Source organism: Gadus macrocephalus, chromosome 5 (assembly GCF_031168955.1).
Source record: "Gadus macrocephalus chromosome 5, ASM3116895v1".
In the NCBI taxonomy this organism is placed as follows: Eukaryota; Metazoa; Chordata; class Actinopteri; order Gadiformes; family Gadidae; genus Gadus; species Gadus macrocephalus.
In genome coordinates this window covers 16,773,507-16,801,006 of record NC_082386.1, presented here as the reverse complement: position 1 = coordinate 16,801,006, position 27,500 = coordinate 16,773,507, and the positions used below count along the sequence as shown (strand labels likewise).

The 27,500-nt window shown below is 48.1% G+C and overlaps 1 protein-coding gene across 1 annotated transcript; it reads right to left on the bottom strand.

Moving 5' to 3' along the window:
- Nucleotides 1-11,490: 11,490 nt before the first annotated feature.
- On the bottom strand, nucleotides 11,491-26,731 carry keap1a (kelch-like ECH-associated protein 1a). Its single transcript, XM_060052832.1, has 12 exons — nucleotides 26,496-26,731; nucleotides 21,292-22,188; nucleotides 19,982-20,181; nucleotides 19,311-19,467; nucleotides 18,817-18,909; nucleotides 18,171-18,317; nucleotides 17,741-17,850; nucleotides 17,026-17,155; nucleotides 15,826-16,022; nucleotides 13,711-13,916; nucleotides 12,815-12,991; nucleotides 11,491-12,452 (listed from the first exon to the last, which is right to left on the bottom strand). Exons 2-12 carry the CDS (start codon nucleotides 21,499-21,501, stop codon nucleotides 12,229-12,231), a joined length of 1,851 nt encoding a protein of 616 aa, XP_059908815.1. The 5' UTR covers nucleotides 21,502-22,188; nucleotides 26,496-26,731; the 3' UTR covers nucleotides 11,491-12,228.
- Nucleotides 26,732-27,500: the final 769 nt, after the last annotated feature.

Here is a 27,500-nt window from a genome sequence, read left to right as displayed (position 1 = left end):
AGGGGCCCGTATTCACAAAGGATCTTAGGGCTAAAAGTAGGTCCTAACTGGCGAATTTAGGAGTAACTCCTAAAAATAATGGGCGTGTCACTCTTAGTTCACTCTTAGTGATTCATCCTTAGTAAGAGTAGGTCTCAGCGGCTTTGTGAATAACTTTTAAGAAAAAACTCCTACGTAAAATGTTTTAGCGCGAGTTAGGAGCACTCCTAGCGGTTAGATAAAATGCTTTGTGAATACGGCCCCAGAAGTATAACATGGGAATTTGCATAATCCATGCATTTGCATGAAAACAACGAGTTCTGAAACCAGGAAAGAGCAGGTATGTCTACTTGAACGGTTGTTTTACAACTTTTCCCCGGAAGTGCATATGTTTAATGACTCATATGAAAAAAGAGTTGGAGGGAGGACAGAGGATGTTCCCATGGTTACGGGGGTTTGAACCGAAAGGGCCCCAGGTTCAATCCCCGATGAAGCTCGAATGTCTACCTGTGGGCCTCTGGTGAGCCAGACGCCCAAACTAGTGAACCCGGCCCCTTAACCACATGTTGACCTAAAGTTCCCCGTCGGGTTCTCTGAGTTAAAGACTGCCTTCTGAATAGCCCATCTCATCGTCCTCCTCCCAGTAATCAATACGAGCCTGCACTGAGACACAATGTGCAAGCTGGCATAAAGGATCTCCACTTAAACGCAGACAATATGAACCAATTTCATTAATTGGAGTTATAGTATTGTATTTTTTCAAACATTATGAGTGCCAGAAATGGTACGTACATCTAGGATGAATGAACACGGGTTTAAGTTGAGAGGTTTTTTTTTTACAGGGAAAGCGGAGCCAGTCTGGGTTCCAGAATCACCGCCGGCAGGACTTAGTGCGGCCGTGGGACCCGAACCCTGGGCGGGGTTGGCCCTTTCCTGGAGGATCGAGGTTGCCTTGAATCACTACAGTACCCAGAATCCTTCAGCAACTGAAAGGAAGATATGCTCCACACTTTGCCTAACCCAGCAAAAAGGCAACAGGCCATGTGACACAATTGAATGCAACATAACATTCAATTAAACAGACAATATGTTCAAAGACTGAATTATTTTACATTGAAACCCAAGTTGAATATTGTTTTGCAACTTAAATCCGTAGCTCAAGTTTGAAGAGTATTCTTCCGAAAGACTCTGACCCTTACATGTTTGGATACAGGTTTTATTTTAATGAATATTATGGTTAAATATTGCCTCCAGTCTTATTGTGTGGATGTGGAAAACTCCCAGAATCCTCAGTGTTGTTACAGTTGGCGGGGGGGCTTAATAAATCCTAAAGAGATTATGAAGACCGTACAACAGGGTCATAAAGGCTGAACAACAACTGATTCACAAACAATATCGTATCCTAACCTGCAGCTAGCGCTCTCTCTCTCTCTGTCAAAGCAAATGGAAAGAAAACCAAATTAACCGATTTTATTTCCGTGGACTTAAATATGAACAGTGGAATTGAATAAAAATGTGAATGAACTGAAATAATTTAGAATAAATGTGTGACAAACACACAAAAACTGGTCACTATTTCATTGACCAGTGTGTGTGCGTGTGTGTGTGTGTGTGTGTGTGTGTGTGTGTGTGGTGTGTGTGTGTGTGTGTGTGTGTGTGTGTGTGTGTGTGTGTGTGTGTGTGTGTGTGTGTGCGTCCGACCCATCACAGAACAACGTCAGACGGCTCTCTGGCTGCTCGGCAGCATGTGACCGGACCTCACGGTGTGAGAATGAGGGAGCGCAGTACAGTACACCACCCCATCGCCGACGGGACCTCCACCCACAGGGGACCTCCACCCACAGGGGGACCTTCACCCACAGGGGACCTCCACCCACAGGGGACCTCCACCAAGGGGATGCTCCACCCACAGGGGACCTCCACCCACAGGGGACCTCCACCCACAGGGGAAGCTCCACCCACAGGGGACCTCCACCCACAGGGGACCTTCACCCACAGGGGACCTCCACCCACAGGGGACCTTCACCCACAGGGGACCTCCACCAAGTGGAAGCTCCACCCACAGGGGACCTCCACCCACAGGGGACCTCCACCCACAGGGGACCTCCACCAAGGGGATGCTCCACCCACAGGGGACCTCCAACCACAGGGGACCTCCACCAAGGGGATGCTCCACCCACAGGGGACCTCCACCCACAGGGGAAGCTCCACCCACAGGGGACCTTCACCCACAGGGGACCTCCACCCACAGGGGACCTTCACCCACAGGGGACCTCCACCAAGGGGATGCTCCACCCACAGGGGACCTCCACCAAGGGGAAGCTCCACCCACAGGGGACCTCCACCCACAGGGGACCTTCACCAAGGGGAAGCTCCACCCACAGGGGACCTCCACCCATAGGGACCCCTCCGGAGACTCCACCCAGAGGAGGAAAGGTGAGGCTGGAGCCGCTCCTATGGTGAGCCGAGCTCTGACACCAGGAGCCAGGAGGCCCTCTGAGCGCGTTCAGTGGCGGAAGAAAAGCCTGGAAGATCATCCCTCATCTAACCCCCCCCCCCCCCCCCCCCCCCCCCCCCCGACTTAAAGGCAGAGGACCTCTACTGTCGCTAGCCAGGGCTTGACCTGCTCCCGGTCACACACACACACACACACACACACACACACACACACACACACATACAAATGAACAGACACACACCAACACACACACACACACGAGCGCGCTCACACACACACACACACATGCACACACACACTTACATGGACACAAACACACTCAAACAAACACAAACGGACACACGCATACAAACACGCGCGCACACATGGACACACTTTGAAACACTCAAACACATACAAAGGGACACACACACACACACAGAAACACAGACACAATCTCACAGATGGACACACACACACACACACACACAATCTCACAGATGGACACACACAAACTCACACAAACAAACAAACGTGGACACAATCTCACAGATGGACACACACACTTGAACCGACACACACACACACACACACACACACACACACACACACACACTGCTACAACCTCATGGATGGACACAAACACACACACAATGTCACAGACACAATTTCACATCTACACATGCTGGCGATCTCAAATACAGACACACACACACATTGTCACAATCTTTGTTCAAGGAACACAGAACACGCTACGTTGAGGATACTGCTTCAGCGATGCACCCCCCCCAGTCTCACACCGTTTCACCTCTTGGAGCCGGACACATGCTCCAGTAGAGTACAGTAGAGTAAAGTACAGTATTATAGTATAGTATAGTATAGTATAGTATAGTATAGTATAGTTAGTTTAGTGTAGTGTAGTACAGTATAGTCCAGTAGTATAGTATAGTGTAGTACAGTAGTATAGTATAGTGTCGTACAGTAGTATAGTATAGTGTAGTATAGTACAGTAGAGAATAGTATAGTTCGGTAGAGAACAGCACAGTAGTACTGTATAGTAAAGTACAGTTCAGTAGTGCAGTATAGTGTAGTACAGTACAGTATAGCATATTCCAGTAGTATAGTATAGTTTAGGATAATACAGTAGACTATAGTATAGTAGAGGACACTAGCACAGTATAGAATAGTGTAGCAATAGTACATTACAGTAGAACAGTATAGTGTAGTAGTATAGTACAGTAGTATAGCATAAACAGTTGTACGATTTATTGTAGTAAAAGTACAGTACAGAAGTACCGTATATTAGATTCTAGTACAGCCAAGTGTAGTATAGTTTAGTACAGTATAGTGTAGTATAGTACAGTAAATTATAGCATAGTAAAGTAGAGTATAGTGTAGTATAGTACAGAACAGTAGTATAGTAAAGAATAGTACAGTATTTTATTGTAGAGTGTAGTACAGTAGTATAGTTTAGTAGAGTATAGTAAAGTATTGTAAAATTACAGAACGTTGTAAAATAGTATCGATTAGATTTGATAAAGGTAAAATACAGTAAATTAGACACAGATTCCTCGTATTCAAGAACCCACAACTTTGGTGTTTGGCCGTAGATCGTCCTGAGAGCTCCACACACCTCAGACCAGGTGTGTGGAGAAACACATGTGAGAGAGAGAGAGAGAGAGAGAGAGAGAGAGAGAGAGAGAGAGAGAGAGAGAGAGAGCGAGAGAGAGCGAGGAGAGAGAGAGAGCGAGAGAGAGCGAGAGAGAGAGAGAGAGAGAGAGAGAGAGACAGAGATAGAGCAAGGAGGAGAGAGAGATAAGTGAGAGATACTAAATGTGTTCTCTATAAATCCAGATACTATGTATGTCTCATTAATATTAAATAAACGAGGCATATTGAAAAAATTAAACTACAGGGCCGATAAATGATCTTGGCATAATTTTTTTCTTTTTTATTACTAACACAAGACAACATCCATAATATTCATAGTGTTTAGATTTTTTAATATGGCTATAGGGTTTGTTTTTGTGAAACTGACAAAATGTCACACTTTTTTTCATTACTAGCACCAACATTTTCGTTATCTAATTTGAAATGTACTAATTCCTTATTCTTGCGGAGGGAGGACGGACCGCTGACTTGAACAGCTGCTTCATGACCCAAAAAACTGTCAGTCTTTCCCTGGAATAAATTGTGGAATATACCATCCTGAGGTACAGGGGAAGAACACAACAAGATAATATTTGAAATGTTAGAATCATGCATCATTACACCACGGAATGAAAATATTTCAATCAGTAATATCTTTAACGTACAGGTACTGTTTTTATCTAGGTAGGTAGGAGATAAAATATGCTGGGAATGAGAGATACATATAAGATTTCCCCCCGGTGTTTTAGCGTCGTGTTTCTGGAGGACCCATAGTAGAATCAATTCAGCGAGAGGGGAGCTTGAAACCGTCCACTCACGCTTTCCTCCGAGTTTCAGAGGAACAGACTAGAGTCGAGCCGACCAGAGACCAGGCGGCCGCTCACAGCCTAGACGAGGCTTCGTGATTCTACTAATCTGACGATACGTTGGTTCATTTTAGAAATATGAGTCGAGAGAAAATGTTTTGTCGAGATAATGGGGTTAATTACGTGCAATACTACCTTGCTCTTTAGTTTTCTGTTGTTGAGGCACACTCAAATCGTCTTCTGAGCTCCTGCATGTATTTGGGCAGGATGCGCGCGCACACGTTCCCACATACATGTGCGACTTCACTTTTCCTCCAACAACTCGGCAAATGTGATGAAAGCACGCATTGCCGAAGCTAAATTACTTAAACTAAACTAAATACAGTATTCACATTGTTTGATAGAGCAATTGGGATTTTTTTCCCCAGGTAACTTTTATACCAGCCTGGTAAATCTGCTTGGCTGAACCAGGGAGGTGACTGAGTCAAGTGGTCCTCAAACCATGATCACTTCATACTGTGTAAAATATGTTGGCCATATTAGTCGTTTTTGGCCCCCAGTACTCATATGCTCACATCAGTCATAAAAGTTGGGGTTTTTTTATGAAAAAAGTGCAACTTTTATGACCGATTTAAGCGTTTTCACTCTGAAGTACAGATATACACACACACACACACACACACACACACACTGGTCGGACGAGAGAGACGCAAGTCTGATACCCATCTGCCGACCACATTTTCAGGAGATGGGAACCAGCAACCTCTTTGAGAGCAGAACGATGCTCTCAGTGGGCTTCACGGAGCCCCATCGACGGGGTCTTTACTTCCTGGCCTTTCTACTGCATACAACAGATTTCAGGTTTTATGGACATTTACCTCTCTGTAACCCTGTCACAATGTTACCTAGCCATGATATTATTAGGAATACGGTAAATTAGCAAATATAAGTAGGCCTGAATATTGTATGTTTCATTGTTGAGCAGTTAAGGTTGTCTACAGAAAAATGGCAGACATTGGGAATCAACCCAGAACCTTTGGGAGGAAGTCACCTCGACATCCTAACCCTTATACTATCTGACCCCATGTCAGACTATTTGGACACTAATGGCGCGTTTCCACTGCAGGGTGCGGAACGGATCGGATCGCAAAGGTGCGGGTCGGGTCGCGTTTCCACCGCCAAAAGTGGGCGTGACCCGGACTTTGCCGTACCCGTTCCGGCCCCATTCTCGGGACTCCTCCGTTGCGGTACCCAAAACGAGACCAGACGCCTGAAAGGGTCCCGTGAAATTCTAGCTACACCCCCCCTCCGTTGATTGGTCGAAAGAATCGTCACTTCCGGGTGACGCGGGGATAAAAACAAACAAACAGTAGCCACGAGGTATTATTCTGTACAATTAACATGTCGCGTAAAAAGCTTGCTTGGGCGAACAAGGAGGTGGAGACGTTCGTCTGCATTCTTGGGGAGGAAGACGTTGTTTACGATGTTTACGTAGCTGCCGCGGCGATCGACATCCGGGCTACCACCAAGGGTACTGTCGGCAGTGGAAACGCGACCTCGGAACTGAGCTGGGCTATACCGCCCCCTCCCTACCGCACCTTTGCGATCCGATCCGTTCCGCACCCTGCAGTGGAAACGCGGCATAATTTCTCCTTTAAAGGCCCATCCTGTCCTGACAAGAGAAGGAGCAGACATTTTGTTTGATATACTATGATGATGGACACTTAAGATCATTTCCCGATCTATTCGTTGGCGTAAACGAGACCGCAGCTGTGTTCGAAATCGTTCCCTATACACTCATTCACTATTCTCTATATAGGGTTCATGATATAGTGCACTATATATAGGGAACGAACATACGAGAATTCGGACGCTACGCTGAACATTTCTAAACGTCATTTGCGTCAGTAAATGCGCCGAGTATTTGTGTGACGCAGACAGATGCGCCCACATCATGTAAACAAACCGGGCACTCACGAGGAAAGCTGGAGGTTGTATTGATGTTGAATGTTACATTTCCTTGTTCAAGTTTTTTTTTAAATCAATTTAGAATGTTACATTTTCTATGTTAAATCCCAAATAAATTGTTGACATTTCTATACGAAAGCGGAGACTCCATCATTAAATGTATTCGTTTTCGCAGTTATTCAGCTTCTTCTTCTCCTCCCGAAAAATACGACCGCATTGCATTGTGGTATACGGGAGTAACATGTAGGGTAGTCTCGCAAAGCCAGACCAAACTACAGCAAGTTTTTATTTCTTTAAACCAATCACAATCGTCTAGGGCGGGGCTAAGCCCGGGAAGCAGCAGCGGTGTCCATGCAAAATATAACATCTTTCTTCCTCAGCAAATGCTGTAAGCAAATCTTTTGCAGTTCTTTGCAATTTTCGACGGAAAGAGCCAAACATGCCAACTTTACAGCGCTGTCAAAGTCCTCTTCAAAACTCGCCATACTGCCTAGTTTCCGAGTTTGAGGGGGAGTACAATACGTGAACGCCAGCAACCGGAAGGGGAGGAGTCGCGGCCAAATCCGACGCTAGGCAATAGACGCTGTCCACTTCCGTTCAGCCAGACTACATGTAGGGTAAATCGTATGTACACTCAAATTGTGGGTATTTTAAGTGCACTATAGTGCATGAAATTAACCACTTAGAATTCGAATACCACTACAAAATGGCGAGCACCCTATATAGTGCACTATATCCGTGATAGGGAAAGATTTCGAATTTGAACACAGCTCTTGACAGACCCCAGCACCATTGCGACCCAACCAGGAAGTGTTCAGGGTCACGGGGGCCCGCGATTGGCTGTTCAGGGCAGTATATAAAGAGCGGCTAACGAGCAGCTCGTTAAGACAGCATGTATCCATGGCGTTAACAGCATGGAGAAACAGCCACGGGAAAAACCACAAAACAGCAGCATGACGTGAAACCACAGCAGACATCTCGTCACGCACAGAACTGTTTTTGGCCTTATGATGTCAGAGAGCTGGGGGGAGGGGGGAGATCAAATTACAGGACAACTGACCAACGCAACACATTCCAGAGTCGAAGCACCTGCTCGGCATTCTGGGAAATGTATTAATTCTGCGTTTACTTACTAGCTATCAGGGTGGATGATGGATGCACACTATTTCAATCCTTCAGTAGAGACCAGCAAGTGTCTGAATGTTATTTTTCTGTTTGATTGTTATATGCAATGCTAATATAATGTTCTGGAAGCCTTCTCTCAAGGCAGGCTTACAATAACAAACACATAACATACATACAAAAAAACTTTTTCAAACCACTACATTACCCAATCACGTCTCTACGGGTCACGGGGCTCCTGGGAAATGTAGTTGGCATTACCTGGATAAACACTTTTCAAAAGGGCCCGATTTTTCCGCCTGGTCACGCCCAACAGAGACAGACCGTAGAGATTCCCAGTGTTCCCACTCTCCCTTACCTCTGGCTGAATGTGTGCAGATCAAACACACACATTAAGCCCCCATAACAGCCTGCCTCTTATATTTATGTGCACTTTGACATCCAGTGTGTGTGTGTGTGTGGTGTCTTTGTGTGTGCATGAGCACGTGTAAGTGTGTGTGTGTCTTGAAGAGATGCAGTGCAGGCATGTGTGCGTGCATGCTTGTGTGCGTTTGTGTGTGTGTACTTACTTGTGTGTGTGTTTGCATGCTTGTTGTGTGTGTGCATGCTTGTGAGTGCTCGTCGGTGCATGCTTGCGTGTGTGTGTGTGCGTGTGTTTGCATGCGTGTGTGTGCGTGCGTGCACGTGCGTGTGTGTTCCCTGGCCGCCGGTCACCTTCACGCGGGCTCCGTCTACGGGAGCATCCTTCAGAATGGAACAGATTAGCTTTGCAGGCGAGGATGTTGATGAGGTCATCACTTCCCAAGGTCACACCTACACTCACACACACACACACACACACACACACACACACACATCCACCTCTGAGCCCGCTAGCGTTTACACCAGCCCACCCTCCCCGACACACACACACACACAGTGACACCCTCATCCCCACCCTCCTGCTCTCCAGCTCCTATAGAGCCCCCCCCCCCCCCCACCACCACTGGGGGTTCTCACGACGCTAGCTGCAGCACCGTACTAATCGAAAGGGGGGCGTGAGGGAGGATTTCTGCCAGCGGACCCCCTATAGACCCCCCCCCCCCCCCCCCCCCCAGTGCTCTTCTGGTGGTGGACCCCCTTTAGACCTCCCCCCCCCCCCCCATTGCACTATGCTGGTGGACCCCCTATAGACCCCCCCAGTGGGCTCTACTGGTGGACCCCCTATAGACCCCCCTCCCCCCACCCAGTGCTCTCTGCTTGTGGACCCCCTATAGACCCCCCCCTCCCCCACCCCCCTGTTGCGCTCTGCTGGTGGACCCCCTATAGACCCCCCTGCTGCGCTATAGCAGCCTGGCCCATAGGTGATCCCCCCCCCCCCCCCCCCCCCCCCCCCGCTGGTCGACACACACACGGCCACAGCCTCGACTCACGCTCCGCTTTAGAAGATGGGAAAAAGACTTGTTCAATATTAGCTCTGTGTGTGTGTGTGTGTGTGTGTGTGTGTGTGTGTGGACAGTTATTTGATGAATAAAGGAATGAATTATGCAGTAAACACACACAGGAGGTGCAGTCAGGTGAGGTGAGGTGGAGGCTGCCAGCTCTGAGCTTTTAAAACCTATTTTTAGGAAATCCCTTTTATTTCCATTTGACCAAAGTCAACAGTCGACGTCCGAGGGTCATGTGACGCACAGGTCGTCAAAGTCATGGGACAAACTGTTCATCAAGGAGATTTAGCGGTTGAGTTTGCGGACACTTGGAGTTACAATTCTATCGTGTGAGTGAGTGAGTGAGTGAGTGAGTGAGTGAGTGAGTGAGTGAGTGAGTGAGTGAGTGAGTGAGTGAGTGAGTGAGTGAGTGAGTGAGTGAGTGAGTGAGTGTGTGTGTGTGTGTGTGTTTGTGTGTGTGTGTGTGTTTGTGTGTGTGTGTGTGTGTGTGTGTGTGCGTGTGCGTGTGTGTGTGTGTGTGGCCCCTGTTGCATAGTGGCCCCTGAAGTGAGGAGGTGTGTGTGTGTGTGTGTGTGTGTGTGTGTGGGGGGGGGGGAAATCGCCATTTCAATAGCGATCTTTAAACTGAGCACCTGGACATCTGGGCAGCTCGCTTAGCATCAGGTAGCTTAGCATCAGGTAGCCTAGCATCAGGTAGCTTAGCATCAGGTAGTTTAGCATCAGGCTAAATCTGGATTTTCAACCCATGCTGTCCCACTCTGAGGCCATCTTTGAGTTACATGATGGTCGGCTGCCCCCCCCCCCCCCCCCCCCAACACACACTCTCCCCCCCCCCCACCCCCTGGGACACAATGACCACATTGAGGAGATGTGCGGTCCACACAAGCGCTCTCCTTTGTTGACCAGGAGGGTGAGTGTGTGCGTTTCAGAGCGCACACACACACACGTGTCTTTATGTGGCAATGGATACAAGATACAAATGTGCTGGTGTCAGAGTCCAACAAGTGTGTGTGTGTGTGTGTGTGTGTGTCCTTGTGTGCAAACGTGTGTGCGCGCGTCCCGTTCGTCTCACTCACTCACACTCGTTGTCCAAGTGTGAGTGTGTATTTAGTGAGTGGATGGCCTAGAGACGCCTGCGTCATACGTCGGCCCTGTGAGTCACGCTGCCTCTTCAAGACGTAACCCCCCCCCCCTGGGGCCCCTGAGGCCCCTCGGTCGCCGCGGCGACGGCAGCAGCAGCAGCAGTGGCCTATCGCCTCATCGACACCACACCTCCTCCACCGCCCCAACAGGTCGCTCAGTAAATAATGAATCCTGCATGCAGAGCAGAGTATGAGTCCATCAGTTTGTGACGTGAGACCGTTTGGACTCTGTGATGAGCACCGCCCACCACCACCACCACCACCACCACCACCTCCACCCATCATTGGTACACAACAGAGAACGTAAACATGAAGATAGGTTCTTTCAAAAAATCGGATGGCGATAAAACACTGGTGGAACGCTGATGGGGTCTCTCTCTCTCTCTCTCTCCCTCCCTCTGTCTCTCACCTGACACACTCTCTTGCTCTCTATCACCTGTCTCACTCTCTCTCACCTGTCTCTCTCACCTCTCTCTCTCTCTCTCTCTCTCCCTCTCCTGTGATAATTGCAGCAGGCGGGGGGAGAGATAGGTATATAGCAATAGGTAAACACATAACCGGTCTGCCGCGATGACTAACAGCACGCGCTACACGTTACAACGGGCCACACGAATAAAGAACATGAGACACATTTCACAAATCGTGCAACATTTTCAAACCATGTGCAGCAACACTGTGTGTAGTTTGACAATACGACACACCGCGGTAATATGTTAAACAAGAAGTTTTTCCTTCATCACTTGCTGTCCGCCATAATCTAAAGGCCTCATAGTTCATTGTTAATCCGAAAGGAGAACCGTATCGGAGGTATCCTGGTGGTTTATGAAATTGTGGCGCCATCTAGTGTCCGTTTGGACGAAGTGACACACTCACCCGTTGGTCATAGTTAGGTAACAGCTCATTTGGTTTCCATAGTCGTTTCGACCAATAGGCAAATGAACGGAGTATGACGAACAGAAAACATTTATAATTTGTATATTTAATCCCGTAAATAATTACTACGTACTACTAACAGTAGTACATTGTGCAGTGCAAATACAACAATGCAAATAAGGAGTTCCAATATCCCCATGAACCCATGGCACTGACCTGGGGAAGATGAAGGGAAGTTTGAAAGAGGGAATTAGATTGAGAGAGTGAGAGAGAAAGGGAAAGAAAAATAAATAGCGTTGAAGAAGTATGTTAAGAGAGAAAGAGAGAGAGCTCAAAATGTAAAGGAGCAAAAATGGAAGAAATTTCCGGATATAAAGGAAACAGATAAGAGTGGAGATTAGAGTTACTGGGTCAGTAATACATTGTTGGTCCTGCGCTCACATTGAGTCCTGTAAGACGGACTGGGACAGACTGGGAGGGGAGAGGGTGGTCTAAGACATGATCAACACATCCCCATAAAGCGCGTGTTCAGCGCACGCTCCACCACTGAGCTTCAGCTAGCGTAGATTAGCTAGCCCGCTAGCACCCGGTGACTTGATGAGGTTTGTACTGTTGTTCTGCTTACTGAAACACACACACACACACACACACACACACACACACACACACACACACACACACACACACACACACACACACACACAGGATGGCAGTGGGTCTGTTGCTCACAAAGGGTTCGGTATTTAAATGTTTGTGATCAGAGGTATCTATCGCACTCTGGAACAGATCGGCCGATTGTGGCGTCGTGTTCAGTAGTCTTAGAATCAACTCTTGCTCGCTTCTTCCCCTCCTCGTCCTCCTCCTCCCTGATCCTCCTCCTCCTCTTCCTCCTCCTCCTCCTCGGGCAGGTTGCCGGGGCAGGGCTCCATGGTTACGGCGATGCCCATGCCGCTGCGTCCGAAGGGCATGTCGGACAGACCGGTCCACGTGTTGGTGTCCGGGCAGAAGACCTCCACACTGGACAGGAAACCAGTCTGGTTGAACCCCCCTACACACACAGGGACACGCACGGACAGTTAGGGAGACACAGGGACACACATGTACACACATGTACACACCCAGAAAAACACACACACAACAGTGTTACAAGATTGTCTAGTAAGTACAGAACACAGATTCATTATGTTATTCCACTGTAAGGTTAACGTGACATTGCAAACCCACTCACTCACTCAGTCACTCACTCACTCACGCGGACACTCACTCACACACTCATTAAATCGGTCACTCCCTCCTCACTCACGCGGACACTCACTCACACACTCATTCATTCACGCACTCAATTAACCACTCGGGCCCTAACTCAGTCACTCGCTCAGCCAGTGCCTGGGAACAGAGTGCGGGACTGACCCAGGACGAAGATGCGCCCCTGGTGGACGGTGACGGCGTGCGCGCTCCTGCACTGGCTCATGGGCTCCTGTGGCTCCCAGCAGTCGCGGGCGATGCTGTAGCGTTCCACGGAGCACAGCTGGCTGCGCCCGTCGAACCCGCCCGTCGCGTACAGGCACGCGTCCAGACACACCAGACCTGGGGGGGGGGAGACCGGGGTAGGGTCGGGGGGCCAGAGGTCAGAGGTCAGGGGAGAGGGAGACTGGGGTCAAGGGAGAGGGAGACTGGGGTCAAGGGTCAGGGGTCAGGGGAGAGGTTGCACGACGGGGGTTTGAGTCCCCAGACAAGAGGTTCTGGCTTCCGACCCCAAAGATGGATCATCTGATCTAAGGTATCAGGTGAGGGTACTTGAAACCTTTATACTTTACCCCCCCCCCCCCCCCCCGCCATGTTGACGGTATATTATCATACCATTATGTCAGGTGGGAGGTTAGAGGCGTTACCCAAGAGGGGGAGGAGGAAGAGTTGAATAGAGTGTGAACGTAATGACAGCGTGTGCACACATACACACACACACACACACACACACACACACACACACACACACACACACACACACACACACACACACACACACACACACACACACACACACACACACTCACACAAAGTAAACATGTCAAGGGATATGTCCACATACACCACGCATACACCTCCCTGCACACGCACGCGCGCCCAGACACACACACACACACACACACACACAGACACACACACACACACACACACACACACACACACACACACACACACACACACACACACACACACACACACACACACAGACACACACACACACACACACACACACACACACACACACACACACACACACACACACACACCCTGGCCCTCACCCAGTCCGCTGCGCACGGTCCCCATGGGGGCCAGTGGGTGCCAGGTGTTGGTGTCGGGCTGGTAGCGCTCGGCCGAGTCCCAGCGGACCAGCCCGTCGTAGCCCCCCACCACGTACAGAGCCCCCCCGCAGGAGGCCACACCCGCCCCCAGACGGGCCACCGCCATGGGGCAGACCAGGGACCACCTGTTGGTGTCTGGATCCCACCTGCCGGGAAAGGAGAGACGGGAGACACGGGCGTGAGAGAGAGAGAGAGAGAGAGAGAGAGAGAGAGAGAGAGAGAGAGAGAGAGAGAGAGAGAGAGAGACAGAGAGAGAGAGAGAGAGAGAGAGAGAGAGAGAGAGAGAGAGAGAGAGAGAGAGAGAGAGAGAGAGACAGGTGAGAGAGTGAGACAGGTGATAGAGAGCAAGAGAGTGTGTCAGGTGAGAGACAGATGGAGAGGTGAGAGAGTTGGAGAGGTGAGAGAGTGGGAGAGAGAGAGAGAGAGAGAGAGAGAGAGAGAGCAAGATTAATGAGGGAGAGAGAGGTATTGAAGGGGGAGATAGAGAAAGTGAAAGGGACTTTTCTGTATTTCTGCTGTGTCATGATGATGACTAGGCTCAGGGAGCGAGCAGATTGGAATTCCTTCACTTTTTCTGGCAAACCTTGTATTTCTCAAGCTGTTCCTTTCCTCATTCCTTCAAAGCAGCATTCGGACAGACAGACAGACAGACAGACAGACAGACAGACAGACAGACAGACAGACAGACAGACAGACAGACTGACAGGGAAACGTCCTCCAGAGCAACTCAACCATAACCAGACAAAGGGCATTCCCCACAGGATCAGCATCCTGAGAGAGGCTCCCAGCAGCACCCAGTCCGGTCTGACCGGAAGCGCACCATGACCTGAACTCCGTGACCTGAACCTGACTTCACCTCAGACTGTAGAGTCTGAAGATCATTCAGTCACATGACTTCACCTCAGACTGTAGAGTCTGGAGATCATTCAGTCACATGACTTCACCTCCGACCGTAGCGGCTGGAGATCATTCAGTCACATGACTTTACCTCCGACCGTAGCGGCGTCCATAGCTGTCCATAAACAGTTGGGGTGGTCAAGGTCAGGACACAGTCTGCTGACGGGGGCGACATCAGCGCTCGGTGAATTATCCTTTATTGCTTTAAGAAGTTTCAGACTACCAAAGGTTTTGGCCGAGTCCATAGGCGTCCGATATATATCTGCCATATTTGCAGATTGGAGAAACCAGTGAGAGAAATGTCGACATCTAAAGAATCCTACCCCAAACAACCCCTCCCTTCAGGCCTACTTCCAAAGCCACGCCCCCAAAATACGTGACACGCAACTCGCTAGGTTCAGCAGCAGGTCTGAACCTAGCGAGTTCATGGTAGGCCAGGTGGCCTACCATGAACAGACAGGTCAATACTTTCACTCGTGCCGAATGCATTGATCAGATGGGCTTACTACAGCCATAAAGGACTTTTAACTTTTCTTTTTGTCAGATGATTAAATGTATTCATTGCTGTTGGGATGCCAAAAGGATTGAAACAATATGCATAAAAATGCTTCTATTATACATGGCCTCACTGATTTTTATGAACCTGTGAGCAGAATAAATCATGCACTCGGTTATTTCTTTGGTGCCTTAAGTACAACACAGAATAACAACAACATGTTGTGTCTTTTTCGGTCAATACCGTTGATCAAAAGCCAAAAATCAACCCATTGAACTCTCGCCTACCTTGGGAACGTTATCAGTAAATGTGGCGTTGTCTTTCCAATTTCATTTCACAACACTTGGTAAGTCTCGAAGCAATGAGCTCGACTCCAAAAAAATCTGAATTTGTTTGACCTCTTACTTGTCAAAAGGGAACAATACAAACAAAGGCATGGAATCGAAATAAGGGTCAATAAACTGTGTTGCTCTGTAGGCTTCTAGCTATCTTTCCCACCCATGATGACCCTACGGAAGCCTTATGGGTCCATGGCAATATGCGATCTTAAAAATAATCATATTGAACACAAAACAATAACTCAAAATATACTTTTAGACCTTTCCTAAACACAGCTCTTACGGTTAAAGTCGGCTTTTTCCGAGGCCTCTCTGACGGCTTACCGCTCAACGGTGGCGTGGTGGGCGGAGCCCTGGGAGCCGCCCACGGCATAGATGGCGCCGTCGACCACGCCCACGCCCACGCGGTTGCGCGGGGCGTTGAGGGAGGCCAGTGAGGTCCAGCGGTTGGTCATGGGGTTGTAGCAGCACAGCGCCCCGGACTCGGTGTTCGCCTGGACGGACAGGTTCCGGCCACCCACCTGGGCCGCACGGGGAGACACCACAGTTTACGGGTACTGTCACGTGCTATTGAACCACTAGCCGCCGCCACTAGCCGCTGCCGCTAGCTGCTAGTGTTAGCCGCTGCCGCTAGGCGCCGACACTAACCGCCACTGCTAGCCACTGCTGTTAATGTTTACCGATGGTGTTCATGTTTTCTAAGGTAACAGTGTTCATGTTAACTGAGGTAATGAAATATTAACTATGAGAGCTGTCCAATCGGTACATTTCAAGAAATCTTAAAACACATCTTCTGACTTCAGCCTCCTTCTACTCCAGTAGTGTGGCCATCTTCTTCTGTTTTCAATCTACCCCCCAATGGTGTCACTATGATTCAGACCATTTCTTATCGTTCACTTCATGTTCCTGTTATGTTTATTTCCTCTGTTCTTCAGTTGGTTCCCAGAGCTAAATAAATAAAGCTTGAATGGCTGACTGAATAATTGACTGACTGACTGGCCGACTGATTGATAGACTGACTGACTGACGGGCTGACTGACTGACTGAATGACTGGCTGACTGACTGACTGAATGACTGGCTGACTGACTGAATGACTGGCTGACTGACTGGCTGACTGAATGATACATTTACTGATTGACTGACTGACTGACTGGCTGACTGATTGACTGACTGGCTGACTGACTGACTGAATGACTGGCTGACTCACTGACTGACTGACTGGCTGGCTGACTGACTGGCTGACTGACTGACTGAATGACTGACTGGCTGGCTGACTGACTGACTGACTGGCTGACTGACTGAATGACTGACTGGCTGGCTGACTGACTGGCTGACTGACTGACTGGCTGACTGATTGACGGATTGACTGACAGGCTGACTGGCTGACTGACTGACTGACTGGCTGACTTTCTGGCTGACTGATTGACTGACTGACTGGCTGACTGGCTGACTGACTGACTGGCTGACTGGCTGACTGACTGACTGACTGACTGACTGAATGACTGGCTGACTGGCTGACTCACGGTGTAGAACAGGCCGAACACCACGCAGGCCCCCAGGCCGCTGCAGGGCGCCTCCATGTTGGCCAGCTTCAGCCACACGTTCCTCCCCGGGTCGAAGGCCTCCATGGTGGGCAGAGAGCGGTGGTGGTACCTGGGGGGAAGGACCCCACGCGGGGGTTAAAACGGGGTGGTGTAGCTCTAGGGTGGTGTAAGGGTTGTGTAACACTAGGCATGTAGGGGCAGTATAGGGCTAGGGTGGTGTAACACTAGGTTGGTGTAACACTAGGGTGGTGTAACACTAGGTTGGTGTAACACTAGGTTGGTGTAACACTAGGGTGGTGTAACACTAGGTTGGTGTAACACTAGGGTGGTGTAACACTAGGTTGGTGTAACACTAGGGTGGTGTAACACTAGGTTGGTGTAACACTAGGTTGGTGTAACACTAGGGCGGTGTATCACTAGGGTGGTGTAACACTAGGTTGGTGTAACACTAGGGCGGTGTATCACTAGGGTGGTGTATCACTAGGAAGGTGTAACACTAGGCATGTAGGGTCGCTGTAGGGATGGGGTGGTGTAGGGCTAGGGTGGTGTAGGGGCTAGGGAGGTGTAACGCCTACATAACTACATATAACCTGAGGGTTCATAAGAGTCGGCCTCTGAGTGCATCCGTCTCTCACAGAAGAGACGCTGACTGAGAGAACCCTAGCAGGAAGCTCGGCTGCATGCGGACTCCTACCCCCCGGCCACGTAAATCAGCTGGTTGCCGCGGAGAGGAGCCGGGGGGAGGGGCTTCTTCAACGCCATTTCCTGGAAGATCTTGGACAGGAAGTCCTTGCAGCAGTTGTCCTGCAAGATAAATGTATGGAACAAAGAGGAGCGAGTGATTCAGGTTAAACGCGTGGTCCTAAATATGTTCAGACGCAACTGCCACTACACCCTCCACGCAGATATGAGGGAAACCTACAACAAGGGGAGGAGAGGGAGTTTCTATTTGTTCAATGTTCAGTCATAGTGACTTCAGCAACGAGTCGTGGAGGACAGGACCTGTAGCTCAGGGAGGCCTTCAGGGGATCGAACCCATGACCTCTGGACTATTAACCCACCCTGGTCCACTATGAGGACCAGGGATCAGAGGGAGGCGGGGGGGGGGGGGGGGGTGTTGGTACCTTGCTGAGGATGGGGCAGGACTGCAGCTGGTTCTTCAGGAACTTGGGCGGCAGGGCGTAGATGCGGACGGCGTTGAGGAGGGCGTGGAGGTACTGGGCTCGGCCGGCGATGTCCCAGCGAACCCAGTTGGTACAGGCCTGGTACACCTGGGGGGACAGCATCCTGGTGTCACACCTGGGGGGCGTCTCGACTGACTGCATGTCGTCTCTGCTGACTGCACTTCGTCTCCAGATTGAACCAGACAGGACCAGTTTGAGCCACACAGGACCAGATTGAACCAGACGGGATCAGTTTGAGCCAAACAGGACCAGATTGAACCAGACGGGACCAGTTTGAGCCATAGAGGACCAGATTGAACCAGACGGGACCAGTTTGAGCCATATAGGACCAGATTGAACCAGACGGGACCAGTTTGAGCCATAGAGGACCAGATTGAACCAGACGGGACCAGTTTGAGCCATACAGGACCAGATTGAACCAGACTGGACCAGTTTGAACCAGACAGGACCAGTTTGAGTCATACAGGACCAGTTTGAACCAGACAGGACCATTTTGAGTCATACACGACCAGTTCGAACCAGACAGGATCGGTTTGAACCAGACAGGAGCAGTTTTAACCAGATTGAACCAGCCGGGACTACAAACCTCAGACTCACAGAGCACCTTGATGCTGTCCTGACTGATGAGCTCCAGAAGCTGGCAGTGGGTCAGGCTGAAGAACTCCTCCACTTTGGTGACCTGGAAACGTTGAAGAGAACACCTTCATCATCAGTCCATCCTGTCACAAGATACTCACACATTGTCTATTTCTTCCTGTTCTGAGGGGATTTGAAGTGAATTGGTTTGATTTTGTAAAGTGGTGATCTCAAAGATTGAAATTTCATGAAAATCTTCCAGGTTACCACTTTAAAAGTAGGAGTTATGTTTTTGAGTAAGTACAACCCTACAACAATACAACAACACAACATGAAGCAAGTAACAGTTTGGAAAAGCTCAGCATTTGAATCAATTCATCCCTGAAATGATTGAACTCGTCACGTGGCTGGTCATGTGACAGGCTGGTCATGTGACGTCGGTCCACGTCAGAGACGCTGGCCCAAAGCATCAGGACCAACACACTTGCTGCCGTCAACACACACCTCGTTGAAGTGTGTGTTGATGTACTCCCGGCTGTGGCGCTGCAGCTCAGTGCAGCCGAGGCCCTCAGCGAAGCGTGCGATGCCGATGACGTTGGCCGGCTCCAGGTGCTTCACCAGGAAGTCGCAGCACGCCTTCGCCACGTCCTCCATCTGGTACCTGGAGGAAGACGCCACGCAAACACACAGGCTGTGTAACAGGACGTTAAGGGACCAGTCAGTGTCCTGGCGCTGTCTTTGTATGGCCTTATGCCGATCAACGTTGGTACGTTGGATAAAGAGGAACCAAAGACAAACAAACTCAAGAGTAATGAGTGTAAACAGTGCGAGTCAATCAGAACCCCCTGGGCCGGCGTAGCTTCCCTAGGATGGATTTGATGGTGTTCCTCTTTTTTTGTTTGACTATTAAAAGGTGACATATTTTACCACCAGGTGGGAGTGTGATTAGCTGTTACAAGCCGTTTTGACCGCCCACTTGTGATGTCAGAAGAGGCAGATTTTCAAAACGGCTAATCACACTCACACCTGGTGGTGTAATATGTCACCTCTAAGTAATTTTTTTTCGTATTTTTGGGTTGATCATCGATAGAGCCCATGATAAATGTTTTACCATTTGATGTATCATCATTGTTACATCCTCGTGTGTTCCCAAAGACCCAGCAGCCCGGTCTCACCTCATCGCACCCAGCAGAACATGCAGCACGCAGTTCTCCCCCACGGTGATGCGGGCGGTGTAGGCAAAGTCGATGAGCTTCCCCACCACCAGGGGGCAGGCGTCGCGCAGCGTGACCTCGGATGCGCGGCCCTCCTTGAAGCTGCTGCTGAACATGGCTCTGAAGTACGGGCTAGCGGAGGCCAGCACCAGCTTGTGCACCTTGTTCAAAGAAATCATCGTTACAATGGATCAGGGGAACGGGAAGCTCCTCAAAAGGACAAAAAGGTGCTTCAGGTAAGGTGTGAAGTAGTAGAGAGAGAACACAGACGAGAGACCAGTTTGGAACCATCGCCCAAACAAACCAGCGATTGATCACAGCCCTGTGGAGGAGCTCCAATAACGCTGTGTGTGTGTGTGTGTGTGTGTGTGTGTGTGTGTGTGTGTGTGTGTGTGTGTGTGTGTGTGTGTGTGTGTGTGTGTGTGTGTGTGTGTGTGTGTGTGTGTGTGTGTGTGTGTGTGTGTGTGTGTGTGTGTGTGTGTGTGTGTGTGTGTGGGCCCTCACGGAGCGTTTCATTGGCTAATCGCCGACTGACAGCTCAGGGATTTCTAACAATCTTTTGGCTCCTTCTGCAAAGGTAGCCCATAAAGGTGCACCCATACAGCTGTTCCCATACAGGTTTTCCTATACATCTGTTCCCCTACAGGTCTTCCCATACAGGTGTGACCATACAGTTGTTCCCATACAGGTTTGGCCATATAGGGCTTTGACCCTTGCCCAAAAATCATATTCAAAGTTTGTTTGTTTATTAATATTAATATTCAAATATATTGGAATACTTATTAATAATATTTTGACCATTAAATGCCTACAGTAAGACCTGGATTGGGCTTCGCGAGGTTTGTTTACCGCGTTGCTATGGTTACCGGTCTTGCGTGTTCCAACGGTTTATTAGGTTTCTAATAAATTGCTGCCTAATCAATGCTTCATTCACTGCCTCTTTCGTGGTCATTACAATATTATGAATAGACTGCGTCAGGTTCTCCGACGTCTCTCCCTCTTGGCCTGCCCATAACAGGTTCGAATATTAAGGGCTGCCTAATATTCGTTCGAATTTTGATTTATTTTTTGATATTCGAATATAGGTGTTCCCATACAGGTGTGGCCATACAGGTGTGCCCATACAGGTGTTCCCATACAGGTGTGGCCATACAGGTGTTCCCATACAGGTGGGCCCATACAGATGTGCCCATGCAGGTGTGCCCATACAGGTGTTCCCATACAGGGAACCTCAGCTACAGGTGTGCAGAGTTTTGCTGGGGGTCCCCTACCTTGAAGTCCACGGTGCGGTCCTTCTGCGTGACGCGGAGCACCAGGTCGCAGAGCAGGTCGTGGCGCCGGAACTCGTCCATGGCGCTCAGCGAGCGGGAGGCGTGGCTCTCTATGTTGTAGTCAAGGTAACCAAGCCCGCGCACCGAGGGCACCACCATGGCCGAGAAGTCCTCGTCACGCGTCGGACGCTTCTTCCTGGGGCAATACATCCTGGGTGCTCGACCCCTGAACTTGTCGGGGATTTTGTTGTTGTTGTTGTTGTTGTTTTCAGTGAAAGATGACGGTCATCTCTGCATCTCCTGAAGGGTCTGGTGATACTTCAGAAAAATAGCGTTTTATTCCATTGGGAGTCGGTCACTTGACGCACACGGAGGAATCTTGCGACAAGGACGCCCATTTTTGTAGGAATGGGGGCGCAGATCCGAATGAGCTGAGGTCTTTTTTATCTGTTTTCTCTCAATGCGACCGAATCACAACAACGTTGTGATCAGATGAGTGCACCGGAGGCTGGTAGAGCGACTTTCAGAGGACCACCGCAAAGTGGCAGAAGATAACACTCCTAACGATATGCCTAGCAATAAATATCTAGAGCTCAATTATATTAAGGCCTTTGGCTTTTCACATCCCTTTTGCAAAGATAATTCTAGATGTGAGAGAACGCAGGAGGCTGTGCGATATCGCTTCCCAATCGAAGGTTAACCATGATCCAACATGGTTGCCGGCGGCAGTGAGTCAGACGACAACAGTCACGTTTCCATTTCCTTTGTTCTGTCATGAGTCAGCAAAGATCGCCAGTGGAGGAGGGAGGAGGACAAGTGGTTTTTCGTCACCCGTCACAGCAGAATCACTTTTATTCCAGAAAGTTCTTCCTACACGGTCCAATGTGCGAAATCATCCTGCGAGAGGGAGAGAAGATCCTTTTTTCAGAAATATGCAAATCACATGTCAATATGTCCCCAAAGTGACGTGTGTTAGCATGCAAGCGTAACACACACCCTGGCACACACACCCACACCCTAGCATGCACAAACACACACAAACACACACACCCTAGCATGCACAAACACACACAAACACACACACCCTAGCCTAGCATGCACACACGCACGCACGCACGCACGCACGCACCCACCCACACACACACACACACACACACACACACACACACACACACACACACACACACACACACACCAGTTTCACTTCCCTGCATTGAGCAGGAGAGGTGTGGTGAAAACCAGGGATCTGCAGAAGAATTTCAGCCATTTCCTTTGTTTCTGTGACCCATTTGTTCACCAACATGGAGGAGCACCAACTATGTAACATAACTATCTAAGTATGTTTTCTCATCACCTTTAAGTGCCTTCCCTAGCTTGTGTCCCTTTAGCTCAAGTCCCTTTAGCTTGTTAAGGGAACAGCAAGATGCTTTTTTACATTAACTTATAAAACCCCAAATGACTGTTGTTGTTTTACGATGACAGACCAGGAAATTCACGTCAGATATTAAAAAACGAAGTTTACGTCGACATTTTCCCATGAAAGAGGATTTAACATACAGAGGACAAAATTTTCCATTCAGATATTTTTCCCTTGCGTAACTTGCTGCAGTAGTAAAGTTACATGCAGCTTTAACTACTCTAACCCCACATGTTTGCTCTCTGTGTCCTCAGACACAGAGAGCAAAATATTTTACTCAGCCCGATTGTCCATTTGGGAAGAAGAATTTAGGAAAATACATCAACTTCAGTATTCCACCAGCGCCCACAGTTTTTAATCAGATTGCTTGCTTTTATTGAAGTAATCCGTGGTAAGTAAGGTGTTTCCAGAGGACTGTCTATCTGTGTTTTTTTGACCGCCACTACACCGATCCTTAGGCTCATAGCAGCTTAGAGGACAAGAAACGAGGTGACAATATCACTCAGACGTACAGTAAGACTGTTTCTGAAAAGGTTTGTTCAGTTGGTTTTGGCAGCAAGGCTAAGCAAACAGCCTGCCTCCTCACCTGGCAGAACGTCAACGGGACAAGCCAACTAAACCTAGACTCCACTGGGGAAGACCCCCCTCCCTCGCCCAAACAAACATCTAAAAGAAAGCCAATGTTGGTTCTGGTTAATCTAGCAGATAATCTATGTAATTATCGGATTGAACTGCCCATCCCTATACTACACAACTCCATGCTGAGATGACAGCACTTGAGTTGTCCCCAAATAACTTTAATGACCTAGGATGGCCTCTAAGGAAAACTCAGTCGATCAACACTCAATTCATTGATTGATCCGTTTGTTTGTTAATGGGTTATTATATTAAAATGTTGAAATTGTACATCTATTACTTAAGTAACGTTACCAAGCATTTGCTACTTATAACTTGACATTGGAGTTATGAGATCAGGCCCGCTGCTAAGCTTTTGGAGGCGCTAAGCATAATTAGTCATAAATTGGTCAGGGCCCCCCCCACACACACACACACTTGTCATCATAGAGTATAAAAAAAAACAGCAGCACCATCAGTAATATATAAAGTAATATATGAATAATATACAAGTAATATATAAAACTTTCTAAACAGCAGCATTATAATATAATAACAACTGCAGGCTCCAAAGATGAATGAAAAGAATTCTGCACATCAATAAGGTATAAAAGTCATCGAAACAAACAACCTTTTTGCAACCTTAAATTTGGGGGCCCCTGCTAGGATCTTGGGGCCCGACACGCTCTGCGTACTCTGCGTGTGGGGAGGGGCGGCCCTGTATGAGATAAATAGATAGAACCCTAACCCTAACCACTGAATCTTTATTATTATTATTATTTTATTTTTTTATATTATTATTTTAATTGTTAGTTAAGATTTTATTTTTATTGATTACGACACACTCTGTGAGTGTCTTGTCTTGTCTTGATGTTTTGTGTTGAGGACCACAATGGAAATAAGTCCGGGACTTTATTGTGTTTTTATCCTCAATTGTTTTTGATGTATTTTCATGTGTGTCAGGCTTTTGTTTGATACAATTTAATAATAACAAATATATGTATATTTTTTAATAAAAAATAAATAATCTTTCCAAATCGCGACTATTGTGTATCGTTTACAACCCTAGTATACAATGTGGTCCCTAGCATACCTTTAAGAATATATGCTGGTTCTGCTCAGCCTATGGAGTGTCATATGGCTGTGACAAGCTGTGTGTGTGTGTGTGTGTGTGTGTGTGTGTGTGTGTGTGTGTGTGTGTGTGTGTGTGTGTGTGTGTGTGTGTGTGTGTGTTAGGGTGTTGCACAAACAGATTTAAACACGCTGCCCCATCCCCCCATCTGAAGCACTCGCAAACATGTGTAGACTGCCTGACGGCCAGTCATAAGACTCTGAGGGAGAGGGAGAGAGAGAGAGAGAGAGAGAGAGAGAGAGAGAGAGAGAGAGAGAGAGAGAGAGAGAGAGAGAGAGGTTAATACACTGTAACCCCTCAGTTGATCATAAAGAGCCATTGTGCTGCGAGTCTCCAAGCCCCTCCCTCGTCATCAGGATTTAAATAGGGCGGGGGGATGACAGTAAACATATGAATGAACGTACACACACACACACACACACACACACACACTCTCAAACACACACACACTCTCAAACACACACACACACACACACACACACACACACACTCTCAAACACACACACACACACACACACACACACACACACACACACACACACACACACACACACACACACACATACATACATACATACATACATACATACATACATACATACATACATACATACATACTGTACATACAAACTCAGAAACTTTTTGCTGACGCTCTGACTCATAGATATACCCTGCCCCCACATATTGGGCTAGTTTCTATGTCTGTTTCACTGAAGTTCAAAGTTCACTAAGAAAAAACATAAGTCTATTGAATAAACAACACATTTGTGAGGCTTGTCACTTTTGCATTAAGAAGAAAGTAATATCATACTTCAATACTATCAATATTCTGCAGAATATCGTTTGAATATTACACATTAAAGAATTAAAGAATATTTTGAAATGATTAACTTCTTTACAATATTATATAATAATGCGCGATGTTGCCGTACATACACAATTTCCCAATAGTAGCCTATACAAAGTACAATATATACATATAGATTAACAATTATATAATTTGTTATTACCAAGTTATCCCGGGGCAAAATGTAAACAAACAAAACAACAGGTTCAGAGGACCTTCATAAAGTACTACTCTCTAATAAGTACTGTTTTCTAATGAATACTACTCTTTAATGAGGATTAAGCAGGGCCCACCAGCGCTACTTAACACTTTCATGTGGTTTGGGGAGTTGTAGTCAGTGAACACTTTACGAGGTGCCAATAAGTCCTCTAAATTATGAGCGGATTCCTTTACGGTTTACAGTCCAGGAGCGCCTTCCCCACCGCGTACTGACCAAGGCAAAATTACCCACTCAGTAGTAAAATCCACTCATTTATTGAGTTAAATAAACATAAGCGATGACTGCATAGCTTGAAACAATATCTGAAGTGAAATGTTGTACTTTCTAGTTCAGAAACAGCCGCCCATCCGCGAGGCAATCCAGGGAGAGTTACCTCTGCTCCCCGTGGGAAACTCTCAGACCACAGGGTCTGGACATGATATAACTATGTCAGGAGCAATAATAAAACCACCAGAGGCTGCTAATGGGAACACTTACACAGCGGAGACTTAAGCGGATAATTAAATGTATAATAAATTAAACAATGAATTAACAAACAAACAAAAAAAAAAAACGTCAGGGACGCATGAGAGACAGACACCACACAGGAGATGCCAAACGCGTTCAATCTCGATGCGTAAAATATATTCATGATATTTTGAAGTCAACCAATCAACTTCCAACATAACAGAACTGTGCCAGAAGGAGCAAGTTCTACCTATCGTCGGCTAACTGATATCGGGTGAAGTGTGTGTTCCCAGTGGGACAACCCACATTGCCCACAGACATTACGCACGTCAAATAAACGCACGCCAACAATACGCACGACGAAAGACCTTTGATTTGACTCTCCTGCAACCACCGAAACTCTTCCACTGAAATCTTTCTCCGGAATCACCAATAAACTAAGAGCCCCGGATGCCTAAAGATTTCGTAACCTGACCCGGTTAACCCAAAGACTCCTGGTGTCGTTAGTTCTTTTGGTTTGACTTACCTTACCCTGAAAGTGCCGAACCGAAGGGCGAACTTCAGCAAAGACAACCCGCACGACACAATACAACACAGCACACAGTACCACACAGCACAGTATTCATAATATCGCCTGCATCAAAGAGTGTCGAGTCCTGTGACGTATAAAGAAAAACACGATTATCGTAGCTCGCATTGGTCTCTCGAATTTGACACCGCCTTCATCTGGCAGGGCCAGTTATGTGATTGTGTGAGTGTGTGAGTGTGCGCCTCGGCAGCAAGAGGATTTTACGACTTGCGAATCACCCTGGCGGTGCCACAGCACACAGGGTGCGTGACTCGACAACTCTGCGCTGCGTGCCGCCGTGTTTACTCTCTCTCTCTCTCTCTCTCTCTCTCTCTCTCTCTCTCTCTCTCTCTCTCTCTCTCTCTCACTGTCACTCAAAAAGTCACTCATTCGCTCAGTGTTTTGTCTTTGTCATAATGACATGCCAAAACACACACACACTCACACACAAATACACACGCAAACAAACACAACGCACACACACACACACACACACACACACACACACACACACACACACACACACACACACACACACACACACACACACACACACACTGTCTCTGTTACACAAAGGTACATATGCAAGCATGCACAGACACACACACACACACACACACACACACACACACACACACACACACACACACACACACACACACACACACACACACACACACAGAGGCATGCCAACCACATGACAGCCCTCTCGGACCCCTCCCGTCAGCCTAGCAGTGCTTCTACGCCTTCCTGGTGCTTCCTTCCCCGTTTCTAAGCGGTGAATCAGCCGCAGATTCACCCTAGAACGTCAGCCCACCACTGGGGGGGGGGGGGGGGGGGGGGGGGGGGGGGGGGTGCTTTATAGACTGTAGTCTGAACCGGGGCAGCAATAAAAGCCCATTCTGGAGGTTAACTTAATGAGGTGGTGAGCATACCGTTGGGGAACAGTCTGCACCTCTTTAG